Genomic DNA, 14,236 nt, shown 5'->3' on the forward strand with positions numbered 1-14,236 from the left:
AATAGTTAATATTGAAATAACTCATCACTAGTTTAATAAGCCATAAAGTAGATGGATAAACACATACCTTTACTAACACTAGCTAATGGACATCTCTTTGTGGGAAAAAAGTTATATAAGGAAATTTAATAGTTTAAGAAATTTAGTATAGATGTGAGGGCTTATTTAGCCTATGATGATTCAATTGACATCCAATTTACAATTCATTTCATCATTTAATTCACAATCCAAAGCTTTCAATTGTGCTTCATTTGTTTGATATGGGCTTCATTGGACCCCTATTCATCTAATCTTGACATCATTAGGTGTCTTTTATCGAGACCGTCAATTTGACCATAAAGGCTCGTATTATCTTGAATTTGGAAGATTTCTTATAAAAAAATACATTAAAATTCATGATTGATAAAAATTTGTTGGTGGCACACACACGTATATATATGCTTCAGCTACAATGATACCAGACAAACCATTGAAAATCACATCATCGCACTTGGCCGAAGCATCTAATGTAAGGTTGAAATGTCTACACCAAAGTCAAATATCCCGAAAATTTTAGTTCAAACTCAACTTAGACTAACAAACCAAACTACAACCATTGATTAATTTGATTCTTATCATTTTTTCGACCCAATTTTTTATTCGTGAATGACGAAAATAGTACATCCAAATCCAAATGAAGGAAGGACGTACAGATGATGGTGTGAATCATATCACATAATATTCTCGACCTTATGATATCATGCAATCCACACCATCACCAGCATATAGCCAGGATCCATATAAATAAAAAATAAAGTAATAAAAGCGCAAAGCACAAAGAGCGCAAAGTAATTTGCGAGTCACCTTCTTCTTCATCTTTTCTTCCTCCTCCTTTATAAGCCTGCAAATGTCAATACCCAGAAGCAAGCAGCGATAATGGAGCTTCTATCCCAAATGTGGTCCCTCCTCGGCCTCCTCACCGTCCTCCAAAACATCCTCCCCGCCCAGCTCCTCTCCCTCCTCCACTCCCTCTGGGAATCCCTACAAGACGCCATTACTCCCTACTCCTACTTCGACATCCCGGAATTCCTCGGCTCCTCTGCTATCAACCCTAACGATCTCTACCGCCATGTTCATCTCTACCTCTTTCACCATCTCCTCCTTCACCCCCCATCCCCTCCCCCTCGCCTCACCCTCTCTTCATCCTCTCCTTCTTCCCCGCCCTCCTTCTCTCTCTCTCCCAACCACTCCCTCCACGACACCTTCGCCGGCCATCGTCTTCTCTGGACCCATCATTCCGACTCCCTCCATGACTCCCTCGAAGAACGCCGCTTCTTCTCCCTCCGCCTCCCCAAGCGCCATTCCCACGCCATCCTCCTCCCCTACCTTTCCCACCTCTCCTCCTCAGCTCGCAACCTCACAATCACCTCCCGCGACCGCCGGATTTTCACCAATTCATCTCCCAACTCATGGTCCTCCGTCCCCTTCCGCCATCCTGCGACATTCCAAACCCTAGCCCTAAACCCTAACCTTCGCTCTTTTCTTCTCTCCGATCTCGACTCCTTCGCGGCAGGACGTGAGTTCTATACAAGGGTTGGTCGACCGTGGAAGCGAGGGTACTTCCTCCATGGCCCTCCTGGATCTGGTAAGTCCTCTTTAATCGCCGCCATGGCGAATCATCTTCAATATGACGTGTATGACCTAGAACTCACCCGCGTGCCGCACAACTCTGCTCTCAAATCCCTTCTCCTCCAAACCACCCCTCGTTCCATTATAGTGATCGAGGACATCGATTGCTCCCTGCAATTAGCTGGTGAGCGGTGTTCCAAGAAGCGGAAGGCGGATGATGACGATGAGGGATGGGAGAGGGTGACATTATCAGGGTTATTGAATTTTACAGATGGGTTGTGGTCTTGCTGTGGGGAAGAGAAGCTGATAGTGTTCACGACGAATTATAAGGGAGAGGTTGATAAGGCACTGTTGAGGCCGGGAAGAATGGATGTCCATGTGCAGCTGGGAGCTTGCGGGGGGCATGAGATGAGGGAGATGGTGGAGAGGTATGTTGGTGGGGATTGGGAGGAGATGATGGAGGTTGCAGAGAGGTGGATGAGGAATGGAGCGGTGATGACTGCGGCGGAGGTGGGGGAGGTGTTGTTGAGGAATAAGGGGGATGGGGAGGTGGCGGTGAAGGAGCTCGTGGGAGAGTTGGAGGGGAGGATTAATGGTGGCTGTTCGGAGGAGTTGGAAGAGGAGTGGGTGGGGGAGGAGGGGGAGGAGGAGGTGATGGTGGGTAGGGAAAAGAGGAGGAGGGGGAGGAATGGGTGTGCTGTAAGAGAAGCTAGTTGTATGTGGGAGAAGCGGGTGCGGTTTCTCACCAGGTTGGGGAGCTTCACCAAGTCGGAATCAGGAAGAAGGGGTGTGTAAGAATTTAGATCATAGTCTGGATCGTATCACACCGTGTCTGACAATGTGGGGGGTGATTCATGTCATTGTCCGCATATGTCTTTGATCATGTGGTATGATTCATGTCATCGTTCACATAACGTATTTCTCGTAAGAAACACAAAACGGTTGCATTTGTTGCGAGATTTTGACTAACTACTTCATTAGTTGTGCTAGTCCGTGAATCATTTTCTTGTTTATTATATTTTTTTTTGTTTTGATTCTCAACTAGTTTCTTCTTATTAGCTTTTGTCATAAAGTTTTTGGAAATGTAGTGCTTTTAAACCATATTGTTTCTTCTCCATGTTTGCATTTGTGTTATTGAAAGCTTGTATGATAGCATGCATGTGTGGGGTTGAATATTTGTATTTTAGCATAAAAGTCCATGCTTTTGCATAAATGTGTGTTTTTTATGTTAAGAATGTGCATATGCAGGTAGGGCTATAAATCAAGTAAATATAATCAAATGTGTTTAAAAGCTTTGACGATTACTCGATTGTAAGGGAATAAGCTTTCACAAGTATGAAAAAATATTACCTCAGGAGTACTGATGCATCAGTACTCCTGAGGTAATATTTTTTCCACAAATATTAGCTTATATGAGGACATTCCTATAGGAATTCTGTTAAGAGCTTGTTGTTCGATTTGTTTATATTTATGACAATATTATTTATTCAATAAATAATTTCAATAAAAAGCTCAATATAAAATTTGATTTAGGCTTGATTAAAAGAAAAAAAAATTGAATTCCATCTTTTATTTGGGTATTTACTCCCAAAAATTTCATCTTTTTAGCTTTTTTTTTTTTTTAATAACTAATATTTATTATAATTTTAATGCACATATTATAAATTTGTGATAAATTTTTTTTTTTCGTAATTTTAAGTTTAAATAATTCAAACTAAATATAAGCCGCTCTCGGGCCCTCATATGAATAGACAAATTCAATTTCAAAAATTGATATAATTACATACAGACCGCCCTAAACATCGCTATTTGATTTTTTTGAACTACCGAACCAATACATTTATGCGTGGCACGATCAAAGTATTGAGAATTTTATAAAAATGAAAAATATGGGTTGTTTGTAAATAGCAAGTTTAAGGTGGTCTGTATGTAATTACCCAAAATAAATAAATAAAGAAATTCGTGAACCTTGAATAGAATCAGCGGGTGGTGCTAATAGAACAATTACAAAACAGTATTTCAGTAAGTATAGCCGTTCAATACAGATTCAGTAACATCCGGCCATGCTGTATCTCTCTCTCTCTCTCTCTCATCTGGGTTGATTTTAAGCAGCAGGGCACTGAAGGTTTGTCCCAACGCAAACCATGGCAGCCATGACTGCATAATTGTACCAGCCTACAAAAGAATCACACTTTTTTTAAGTTCACTGTAAATACAATATAAAGGCTACGCCTTGAAGAAGCTTCGGCTTTAGGTAAAAGGTAAAAAATCTGTGTTCAGAAAAGCTCGTTCGCCAAACAAAAACTTTTCTTTGTGCAGACATGCACTGCAATGCGAAGGAGGTTTATAGTGTTCTCAAATGAAGCCCAAGTCATTTGGAACTAGAATGTTCAAATTGAAGAATTACTTCAACATACACTACATTAAATCCTTGTAACCACCTATATATAACCAATAATGCGATTGCGAATGAGGTATCATCTTCAGTCTCGATCTAAAGATGGGACAAGCAATTCAGATTTGAACCTATCACTTCTAACCCAAAAGCATATATATATATATATATATATATATATATATATATATAAGTTAAATCTATGATTAAATTCTATTAAAAGTATGCTACCAAACACCCATTTATGTTGCCCTATATTAATAAAGGATTCTTAAAGCCAACTATAAAAATTTGTTTGGGGGCAATTGATGAGATTATATTATTTTTTTTGTTAGTTGTGTGGGCTCAATTAACTTTTGTGTTTCATCTCCTTTTCTCTATTAGATCCAATGCTCTATTAGATCAAATTTTGTTGTGTTTCATCTCCTTTTCTGTCGTTGTTTCTATTTTCCGGCATAAATCTACATTTAATAAATCCGATTTGAGATGTGGATTAAGAATTTATTCCGGCTTTGCTCACGAGCACCATATGTGTCACATAGATTTATCGAATTTATTGAGTTTGATCAATCCTAATTAATGTAAATTCAAGTTCTAGCCAAACACTGCCTTGGTGTTTACTTGAGCTTGAACAAATCTTTTAGCATTGTGTCATATCATTGATCTTGTCCTTTCGCAATTTGGGCAACCAGATTTGATGTTTTGATGTTTTGGGACACTAAAATTTAAATATTATACATAAATATATAAGAATTGCATGGCACATATGTAAATGCCCAAATATGATTGGCAACTTTTGAGTTATTAGTATGGTATATATAGCATTAATCAATTTATGCGGTGATGGTTATGGCTGTCACAGCTTCAACGACATGCCAGTGTGCCAAGAGTCATGGATAGGGCTGTCAAACACGCTCATTGTTTGCTCACAGCTCGTGTTCGACTCATTCAGTAAAGTGAGTTGAACGCTAATAATTTCTTAAGCTCAAATTATAAATGAGTCAAAACACGAACAGCCCTTTGTCTATTATGTTCAGCTCATTTTAGCTCGATATATATATATATATATATATGTGTGTGTTATTTATATAGTAATATATTACATATTTATACATTTTAGTTCAAAACACCACAGTTCATGTGGTCATGTGATTCTCTTAAGAAACATACGAGTCTATCAGTACCCAAAAACATCAAGAACCTAGTGGTGAGGTAGACAACATATACCTCTTCTAAGCTTGGAAGATATACAGAAGCTTAACAACTGACCACTTGACCTTGTGGTCAACAGCTAAGCTTTTATAACAATCATCTCCTTAAGAAACTACACCATAACCTCACTTGCGACATAATAATTGTCTCTTTCCAAATCTGCGTCACAACTCTCCTTGAAGAATTGCATTATAACTTGTTTGTGTTACATCCATCATTAAACCTTAATGATCTTATCCCAGTCTATGTCACAAACAAATCCAATTGTTCCATAACCATTTATTTGGACCTAGACCACAGCCAACTTCATATAGGATTACACTATAGCCATCTCTAGTTACACCATTAAACATGTTGTTGCATACATGTATAATATTCACAATTTAGGAATGTAATGTCCTGATGCCATGTTCCTTTCTTTATTTGATTGATTGTATGTGACACATTAGAATATACTAAGGAAATTAAGATAGATACTCACTCCATTGTCTTGAATTCCAAAAGCAACAAGAAGCATTGGGACCTAAAGTATATAGTGGCAAGGAAATTCTAAATAAAATGGCTTCAAATTGTTTCAATTTGATTGAGTTAATTAAACCCAACACTTTAAAAGTATATGCAAAACACTCAAAAATCCTGATAAATCGGATGTTGGATTTTGTAAATCGGATTTAGGCTTGATCGAAGGCAAAATTTGAGATCTTAAATCCAAAAATTGATAAATTCATGGAACTCATGCAATTTTAATTTGGGATTTTTAAATATGGAGGCCCTCAAACATTATAATTTACAGATAAAGGTCACCGAACATGCAAATTATGGGGAAATTCTCCATTACAGATGTTACCGACGCCGTGAATGGTTCCAAAGAGCAACTAAGTAGCTGGTTGCCTGTGCTTTGGCCAAAAACCTTTGAATCGCGGGGAAGATGAGGCTAGAGAAATCCTATCTTTCTCCTCTCTTCATTAATAAATAGCTTTCATCCCATGCAATCCTCACCCTAGCCATGGCAATGGCGCGCTTACAATCGCCTCGGAATTCATACCGCCCCGGCTTTTTCTGTCCCGTATCCAACGAAACTAGTTCGTGTTCAGATGCAAGTCGAGCCTAAACCTCCGATACAGCAACCCAAAACCAACATCAAATGCCACATTCTTAGGCCATGCACAAAGCCATTCCCAAAAGGAAAGTAAACAGTCATCGGACTTTGTGGCAGACTTGAAGTAGCCAGCAAGAGAGCCTCGCCGGCGGTAGCCTAGACAGCGGCGGCGCTCCGCTCACCTTTTTCAAAACATTGATGTGAATATTCATTCCTCCTAAATAGTGAGAGAATTCGCATATGAAATACTTCTCAGTGGTGAGGGAACGGAAGTGTTGCCACTGGAGCTCCTCAATATAGCCTTTGAAGCATTGCAGTTTACGTAGTAGTACTGAGAATATTGAAACATTGTAGCAAGAAGAAGCATTCAACTGTTATTTTATGAATGTTTCTCTGCATGATATCTGTAACAGAAACTTTCCCCCGTAATTTGCATATTTCGGGACCTTTATCTGTAATTTGTAATGTTTGGGGGCCTCCATATGCAAAAACCTCTTCTGATTTTTGTGTTTGGTTGGATTTCATAAATACAATGATAAATCCTGTTAATAGGCACTGCAAGACACCCTAGCCTCTCATGTGACATAAAATCTACAGCAGAACCAGAGATTTCTACATTCACATCATAAACCAGATGGAAGAATAACATGATTGCACAGATAAGTAGAAAACTTACCAGTTACTGGATCAGAATTTGGCGTTCTTAAGCGGAAACGGCGGTAATCGAATCATGGCTTGCTCAGTCTCGAAGGGAACCGACCTCAGTATCTGTTACGCAGCATCAAACGAGTTTCTTTGGTAAAAAGTATGAAAATCAACACCACAACTGAGCGAGTAATGGAGAAGGTTTAAAGGAGATGAGTGCTGATTAGAGCTGGCGGACCGGGTCTTCGAGGAGGGGCTTGGAGTCATCCTGTGCAGGTCGGAAGGGAGGTTTCATCCTCTGAGAACTTACAGCACCGACGATCTCTTTTCCCAGACGTCCAGCCAAGTTTGCGCCTGATTCGCTACATCCCATCGACTCTATGGCGTTGCCGGATCTCTTCATTTGCGAAGGCTTTTCACCGCCGAGCCCTAACCCTAAACCCAAACAGGACTAAGGGTACCGAAACAAAAACTGTTTTACCAATTAAGACTTTATAAATAATAAAATAATCATCCAAATTCTAAATATTTCATTCAAACCATCCTAAACCTTCACTCCCTCGAAACAAGGAAAAATTATTTCATACGGCGGTTACGGTCAGGATGTATTTCGATGAGCCTCACCTAAAATTTAAGAAAAAAAAAAAATACTGAAATATATCCTGACCGTAGATCACCGTGATCTACGGTCAGGATCGGACACCGCATGCAGAGATGTGTCCATACCCAATAATTTCTCCAAAACAAGACATAATATCGTCTTATGCAGCTGTCTTGTACACCGTTCTACTCATGTGAAGAACAGTGTACAACACGATCATACAACGAGCTTACATGTATGCAAACTCCACACGTAATATTCTCTACTTCAGAACAACCACTCCATCGCACGCCTAGCTCCATTCTTTACTTTGTAGCTCGTCTTCTACCTTGATGGTTGCCGTTACCGCACGTGTATTTCCCACAAACTTTGATTGCTTCTTATTCCATTGCTTTTAGTGACAACCTTAGCAATTGGAGCTATTTATTAAACATGAGGTATTTTGCATAAAATCTTATGGCCCTGATTTTTTAATGATTTTGAATTGCACTTCCATTGCTCTACAATGTTGCTCATTTTTTCCTGCCTCCAAATCTCCATCCATTTGCTCCTAAAATCTTGGAGAGCTCTTCTGTTCTTTTTCAATTAACCTGTCAGATCTTAAATTTGTCATTTTTATTGTTGCAGTCTCATTGGAGTTAACATTGAAAAGTGCTTTCATGATCATTTGACCTATTTTTTTGAAGAAGTTATCTCAAGTAGATCCACCTTTGTTGCTCTGTTGGATTTTAGTCCAACTTACCTTTTAGTTGGTATCTTTGCAGTGACTTTTTTTTATTATTATTTTTTGAGTTCACTTTATTGATGCATACTCAATCTTTCCTCTTAATATGTATTTGTATAATTATCATAGTTATCATTTATTTTGAGATTTTATTATTGCATTTTTAGATTTATTGCTTTCTTGCATTGTTAATTATAGAATAGCTAGCCAAAACTTCACTAATGTTTTCATGATTGTATTTGTCTACACCGGTATAGGTAATTTGAAGTTCATACTGTCACGTGGTAATGAAATAGTTGAATACTATCATTCCCGTTTTGAAACTACTAGCAGGTGCACATATGAGCATGATGAATATATTGATGAGCGGTTAATGAGCAAAATGTCTAATAATATGTTTTTAAAGATTGGCTCATGGTTTAAAGATTCATCGAGCCTGAGATAATTTATTCAGACACTAGATATTTCTGATAATTTTGGGATGAGGTTTAAGACGAGTGATAGAAGAAGAGTTATCGTGATATGTTCTTATAATGGTTGTCCATAAAAGGTCACAATTATGCCCAAGTGTGAACAATGCTAGTAACAAACAAGCAATGTCCATTGTGTCACCAATGATATACAAGATATTGTAAAAAAATGTCCAAATATGCCTCCAAAATAAATTAATTCTGCTTTATATCACTATCATATGTGCCTGAATGGAAATCCAGGCAATTAGCATGGGATCAAATATTTAGAGCATTTGATGATAGTTTGTACTTGTACTATGCACAGAGCTTCTTGAAAGAAACACGAGTTTCTCACATAATTTTCGATCACAATGGTATTGTCAGACATTTGAGAGAATATACATAAATTTTAGGGTGTGTATTGATGGGTTCATAATTGATTGCAGACATCTCGTGAGGCTTGATTCATGCTATTTAAAATTCAAATATTCATAAGTGTTGCTTTAAGCAAATACCATGGATGGGAATAAAGGAATTTTTACAATTGTTGTTGGGTCTAAGTCAAAGAAGTCTTGGGAATTGTTATTCAAGCCTTTAACTTTATCTTTGAGTTCAAAGTTGAGTCATTAGAATTTATCTCAGATATGGAAAAGAGTTTGATTGAGGCACTCAGGGATGTACTTCCTAATGTTGAACATAGAGTTTGTGTGCGTCATTTATATTAGAATATTAAAAAATACCACCATTTTCATGGTAGCAAGACAATTTGCCTCAATATTTGACTGGCTGCAAATGCATACATTAGATCAAAGTTTGATAAAAATTTGAAGAGATACTTGAAATTAGCCCCCAACTCCATGCATATCTGACCGGTCTTCGTTATAAATTTGCCTGAAATTAAAAACATCCCAATACCAACAACATATCTGACTCTTTAAACCCATGAAATAGAAAAGCTAGAGAGAAACATGTTGATTGAGTGGATTTCATTCAATGCATGCTAATGAAACAAGTTGAGTGCTCCATTAGTTCCCACAATTAAGAACTACATATAAATATTAACTAAGAAAAACAAGATTCTTTATCAGAAAGTCAACAACATTTAAGATCGAGGTCGAAAAAAACCAAGAAAGATATGAAGTTGATGTAAACAAAAAAGTGTAGTTTCGGGTATTGGCAAATGACCGACCTTCCTTGCAATAATGTTTGCATATTTCATTAGCAAATAGCATTGTATACTCATTTGGATGAGTATTATCTTACAATCAGGTATATATTTTTAGCAAATTCAATTTACCCACATGTGTAGTTTAATATATTTTTTCGACATTGCAAATTCAATTCACCTATGATGGTACAATCTCCACCCTCCAGAGAAAGAACAAATGGATTGCACCTAACAATGAGCTATATATAATGTCACCAAATACATGTAGGCCTACAGGTAGGACAAAGTAAAAAATCAGAGTAAAACAAGTAAAGTTGCTCACAAATGTAATCGTTGCGGTTGTTGAAGGCATCACAGAACCACTTGAAAAAAGTCAAAATTTTTCTGATGTTGATACAACCTCATACACCTTTGAATTTAAATATGTTGATAGGGGCTCAAAGATAAAATTTCCAATACACCAAGAGAGATTGAATAACATCGATGTGGATTACTTTGATAAAGAGAAGTTAGATGACGAGCACACATGATATTTTTATTTAAAAAAATTGTTTTCATAGTTTTAGTAAGCAAAAGTTAGAGGAATAGCATTGACCAAACATAATTCATTTTGCCCTTATTTGAACTCATTAATGGATCATATTCTAAGCAACATTTTAGGAAGTTGCCACTGTAAAGTTTATTCTTTTTTAATTTTAAGGAAAATTCAATGATTATTTCAGTGATATCAATTTAATAAATTTTCTTAAAATCTGATTAGCCATTGAAATATTCGGTATGTCATAATCAAATATTTTATTCATAAGACAACCAAAGCTTTTGAACTTCACAAAGAGGACTTACATTAAATTGATGAAGGTTCTAGCTGCATTCAATGTTTTTCTAGCTATTTTTCTTTTATATCTTGGCCTTGCATTATATATTTTCTAGATATATACGAATTTTGCATTTAAGAGCTTTTGAACTTCATAAAGAGGATCCAGGTTTTGTGCTTTCTGAGTATAATGTATTCAGTTATCTAGTTTGAAGTCTATAACTTCAAAGCACTTAGCTCTGGCTGGCCAAATTATCAGTTTTATTTATGTTATGCTACCAGGTAACATGCATTGACCCATGTTTTGTGCTTTCTGAGTATAATGTTTTTCCTTTAGAAGTGTTTTCTCAGTAAGAGTTGATTAGATTCATGTTCTCGCTTTCTATTTTTTTGTTTCACCATTTGAACTAAGATGCGAAACTGGTATGTCATAGGATGTAAGCTCCATTGATTTCTATAATCATCTAAAAACCTAAAATGATATTGTTCCTAGTTTTCTTGAATGTTGTCTATAAAAAATTTAATATAGCAGATTAATGATTTTGGAAGATTTCAACTCTTACGGCAACTTTCAACAAACTCTTTAAATATCAGGAGGTTGCAGAATACTGCTATGGAAAATCCAAATGATCTTGAGTTCATCAACCCAAGGGTTTGAAGAACCGGTGATGGTTCTCTCATGACTATAGCATATACATACCCTGTTGCATTAATTTGTATTTCTTATGTCCATTAATTTGGAATAGTCTGAAGAACCGACAACATTAATTTGCATGATGCTTGCAATTCGAAGTAGTTGTTGAGTAGCTCTTAAATAACGTTCAATGATTTCATGTAAGTAAAACTTCAAATTTATGTGTTAGATATGTTAATTCTTAGGAATTGGTGTTTGGATTCAATGATGATCCTCAATTTGAGTACTTTTATTGCTATTTTTATATTTCTATGATAGTTAATTATATCATAAAATTTTGAGTTATGCACCTTGAATTAAAGAGATATAATGAGCCCAATTATTGTTGAAAGATATTGAGAATGGCAAAGTTATCATGTCAACAGTGTTTGTAAATTTCTCTTTAATTTCCCTACCTACAATTTCTTAGCTTCGCCTTCTTCTACATTGTACTAAAACTACTTTATGCTTTGGTGATATTTCAGAGAGACTACAAAAGAAAAGCAACTATGATGGTGAGAGGAAATTTTGTCCACTGAACTGGAGGCTCATATCCAGTGAAGTCATTATAAATGATCTCTAATTTTTCAAGGCGAATAGAATTTGAAATGTTGCAACAGTTGTTACTGCCTGGTTACCAGTTCAAAGTTTTCCACCCAGTGTTATCTATCTTCAATTTGTGTAGCTTGGGAGGAAAAAAAAAGGGCAACACTTGTATTTTTTCTATAAATTTTGTTTTGTTTTAACAAGGTTGAGTTCCAGCTCTCAATTTTCTAGAAAAGAAAAAAACATTTGAATGAATTATCATGACTGTTGTATATGTCAATACATGAGAATTGAATGGTAACTAATCCTTTTACTATATGCTTTATTCTGATGTAAATTCAAAGGATTTATTTCTGTGTTTAGAGGATATAGGGGCATTGATCATGAATCCGATGAATTTTAAAAGCCTTGTTTGTGGTTTCTACTCCATAACTTCTACCTGAAAATCTTAGGGTTCTGCAGGAGTCTTAAATTCATTATAAAGAACTGGATAGTTTTCCTGTAATTTCCCTGTTGATTATCATAAAAATTGTGGTTGCGAGACACTTGAAAAAGATACAACACTATGACAAAATCTTTGCATACAATTCATTTTTTCTTTGTTTCCCATCTATTACTCAAAATAGGGATCTCTAATGGATTCCACTTTAGTTACTTCTATAAAGCAAGCCACATAAAGTTAAATGGAATGCTTTAAGGATAATTAAATTGCTGAGGTGCTAAGGTACACAATATTAGTGTTATATGGCAGAGCTATTCAGTTCAAATAAAAATGTGTTGGCAATTATTACAGTGGTAGGATCTTTTTTGACGGGCATTTACATACATACTTTCAAATTTAGAGGCATAAAACTCTAATCTTTAATATTGCATGAAGCATACCACCTCTATTTACATTTTTAAAAGTGAAATATACATTTTCATGCATATGCTTATGATACCAAATGTTATAATGTAAATATAAAAGTTTCAGTGTACTAAATGTTCATACATAAGCATTGTGTGGAATATATAAAACATTTAGAATTATTAACTTCTTTCGGAAAAAAAAACACCTAAAATGCTTCCTTCTTGGAAAAAGCTGAAGAAGATAGCCAATAAACTTAATAAGAGCATGACATTCAATGTGAATAGCAATTCATATCTCTCTTTTTTGGGTACCATGGATTCAAGGTAAATCTGTGTTTGAAATAATGGGAATAATTCTCTTATTATTTTTCAAAATTCTATGAATTCCAAAGTGACATTCACCATGAATGATACAACAACAACAACAACAAACATTTATCCCACTAAGTGAAGAGTTGTGTTAGATAGTAGATGATCAGTGTAAATTTTTTGTCAAAAAAACATGATATGAATCCTTTAAATCTCATCATGTAAAATGATAGTTAAAATCTATCAAACCCTATAAATATTAGGAGTTTGGAATTTATTTAAAAACATTAGTCAAATTCCTATAAATTCTGTAGGATTATCTCTGCATTGGTTTGATAAGAAAGGTTTTAGATTGAGAGATCTATACTTGAAGCATTATAATGAATTATGTGATGTAGATTGGCATAAACTCATATGGTATAAAGGTTATAACATAAAGTTTGCTTCATTCAGCTGAAAGGTGATGCTTCAGTGTCTCAGTACCAGAGCAAAACACTAAAATGTGCCCACTTTTAGTAATGCATATGAGACTCAATCATATCTCTTCTTTGAAATGTCCTATCTCACTATTCTTATAAATCTTTCTCCTTGGTGGATTGCAGTTTTCTGCAAGCTTTAAGTAATGCGGAGAACATCACATAATAGGCTTCTGATGAGATTTTTCTTCTGTGCTGCATACTACATATGGATAGAGAGAAACAGTTTCATTTTAAAAATTGAAGAACTTCGAGTCTGAAGATATGCGAGGAGGATAATAAAGCTATCATGCTGAAAAGCAATGAATGGAAAAAAGGAATTTCTAAGAATTCTTCTCTCATCATTTCTTAGTAACATTTATAATACTGAATGCTAGGTGGTTTTTTTTTTTGTTTTTCTCCATTGCGATCATCTGATGATCCGATTAGAAGAGTAGATGTTTTAGATTCGACTTATGTTAAAAAAGACAGAAGTAGACCTAGGAAGACTTGGACATACTATATAAAAAATAATCTTAATTTATTAGAATTAAATGAAAATATGACACTAAATAGGAACCAATGGAGAAAAAGAATTCATGTAGCCGACCCCACTTAGTAGGATAAAAGTTTTGCTGCTGCTGTTGTTGTTGTTGTTGTATATTGTTGAGTTATTCTAGGCTTCA

General features: G+C 35.8%; 2 protein-coding genes across 2 annotated transcripts; one reads left to right on the forward strand and one right to left on the reverse strand.

Annotated features, from left to right (window-relative positions):
- Positions 1 to 632: 632 nt before the first annotated feature.
- LOC110027603 (AAA-ATPase At4g30250-like) lies at positions 633 to 2,891 on the forward strand. Its single transcript, XM_020729102.1, has one exon. The coding sequence runs from the start codon at positions 916 to 918 to the stop codon at positions 2,401 to 2,403; it is 1,488 nt and encodes a 495-aa protein (XP_020584761.1). The 5' UTR covers positions 633 to 915; the 3' UTR covers positions 2,404 to 2,891.
- Positions 2,892 to 3,573: 682 nt separating this feature from the next.
- On the reverse strand, positions 3,574 to 7,441 carry LOC110027375. The gene is made up of 3 exons (XM_020728772.1): positions 7,198 to 7,441; positions 6,991 to 7,082; positions 3,574 to 3,783 (listed from the first exon to the last, which is right to left on the reverse strand). The coding sequence occupies exons 1-2, from the start codon at positions 7,360 to 7,362 to the stop codon at positions 7,002 to 7,004; spliced, it is 246 nt and encodes an 81-aa protein (XP_020584431.1). The 5' UTR covers positions 7,363 to 7,441; the 3' UTR covers positions 3,574 to 3,783; positions 6,991 to 7,001.
- Positions 7,442 to 14,236: the final 6,795 nt, after the last annotated feature.

Source organism: Phalaenopsis equestris, unplaced genomic scaffold, assembly GCF_001263595.1.
Source record: "Phalaenopsis equestris unplaced genomic scaffold, ASM126359v1 Scaffold000428, whole genome shotgun sequence".
In the NCBI taxonomy this organism is placed as follows: Eukaryota; Viridiplantae; Streptophyta; class Magnoliopsida; order Asparagales; family Orchidaceae; genus Phalaenopsis; species Phalaenopsis equestris.

Bases quoted from the DNA above. Each gene is read 5' to 3' on its own strand.
- LOC110027603 (XM_020729102.1), top strand. From the start codon at position 916: ATGGAGCTTCTATCCCAAATGTGGTCCCTCCTCGGCCTCCTCACCGTC.
- LOC110027375 (XM_020728772.1), bottom strand. From the start codon at position 7,362: ATGAAGAGATCCGGCAACGCCATAGAGTCGATGGGATGTAGCGAATCA. The intron at 7,083-7,197 runs GTCCGCCAGCTC...GCTGCGTAACAG, and splicing joins AGCCCCTCCTCGAAGACCCG to ATACTGAGGTCGGTTCCCTT.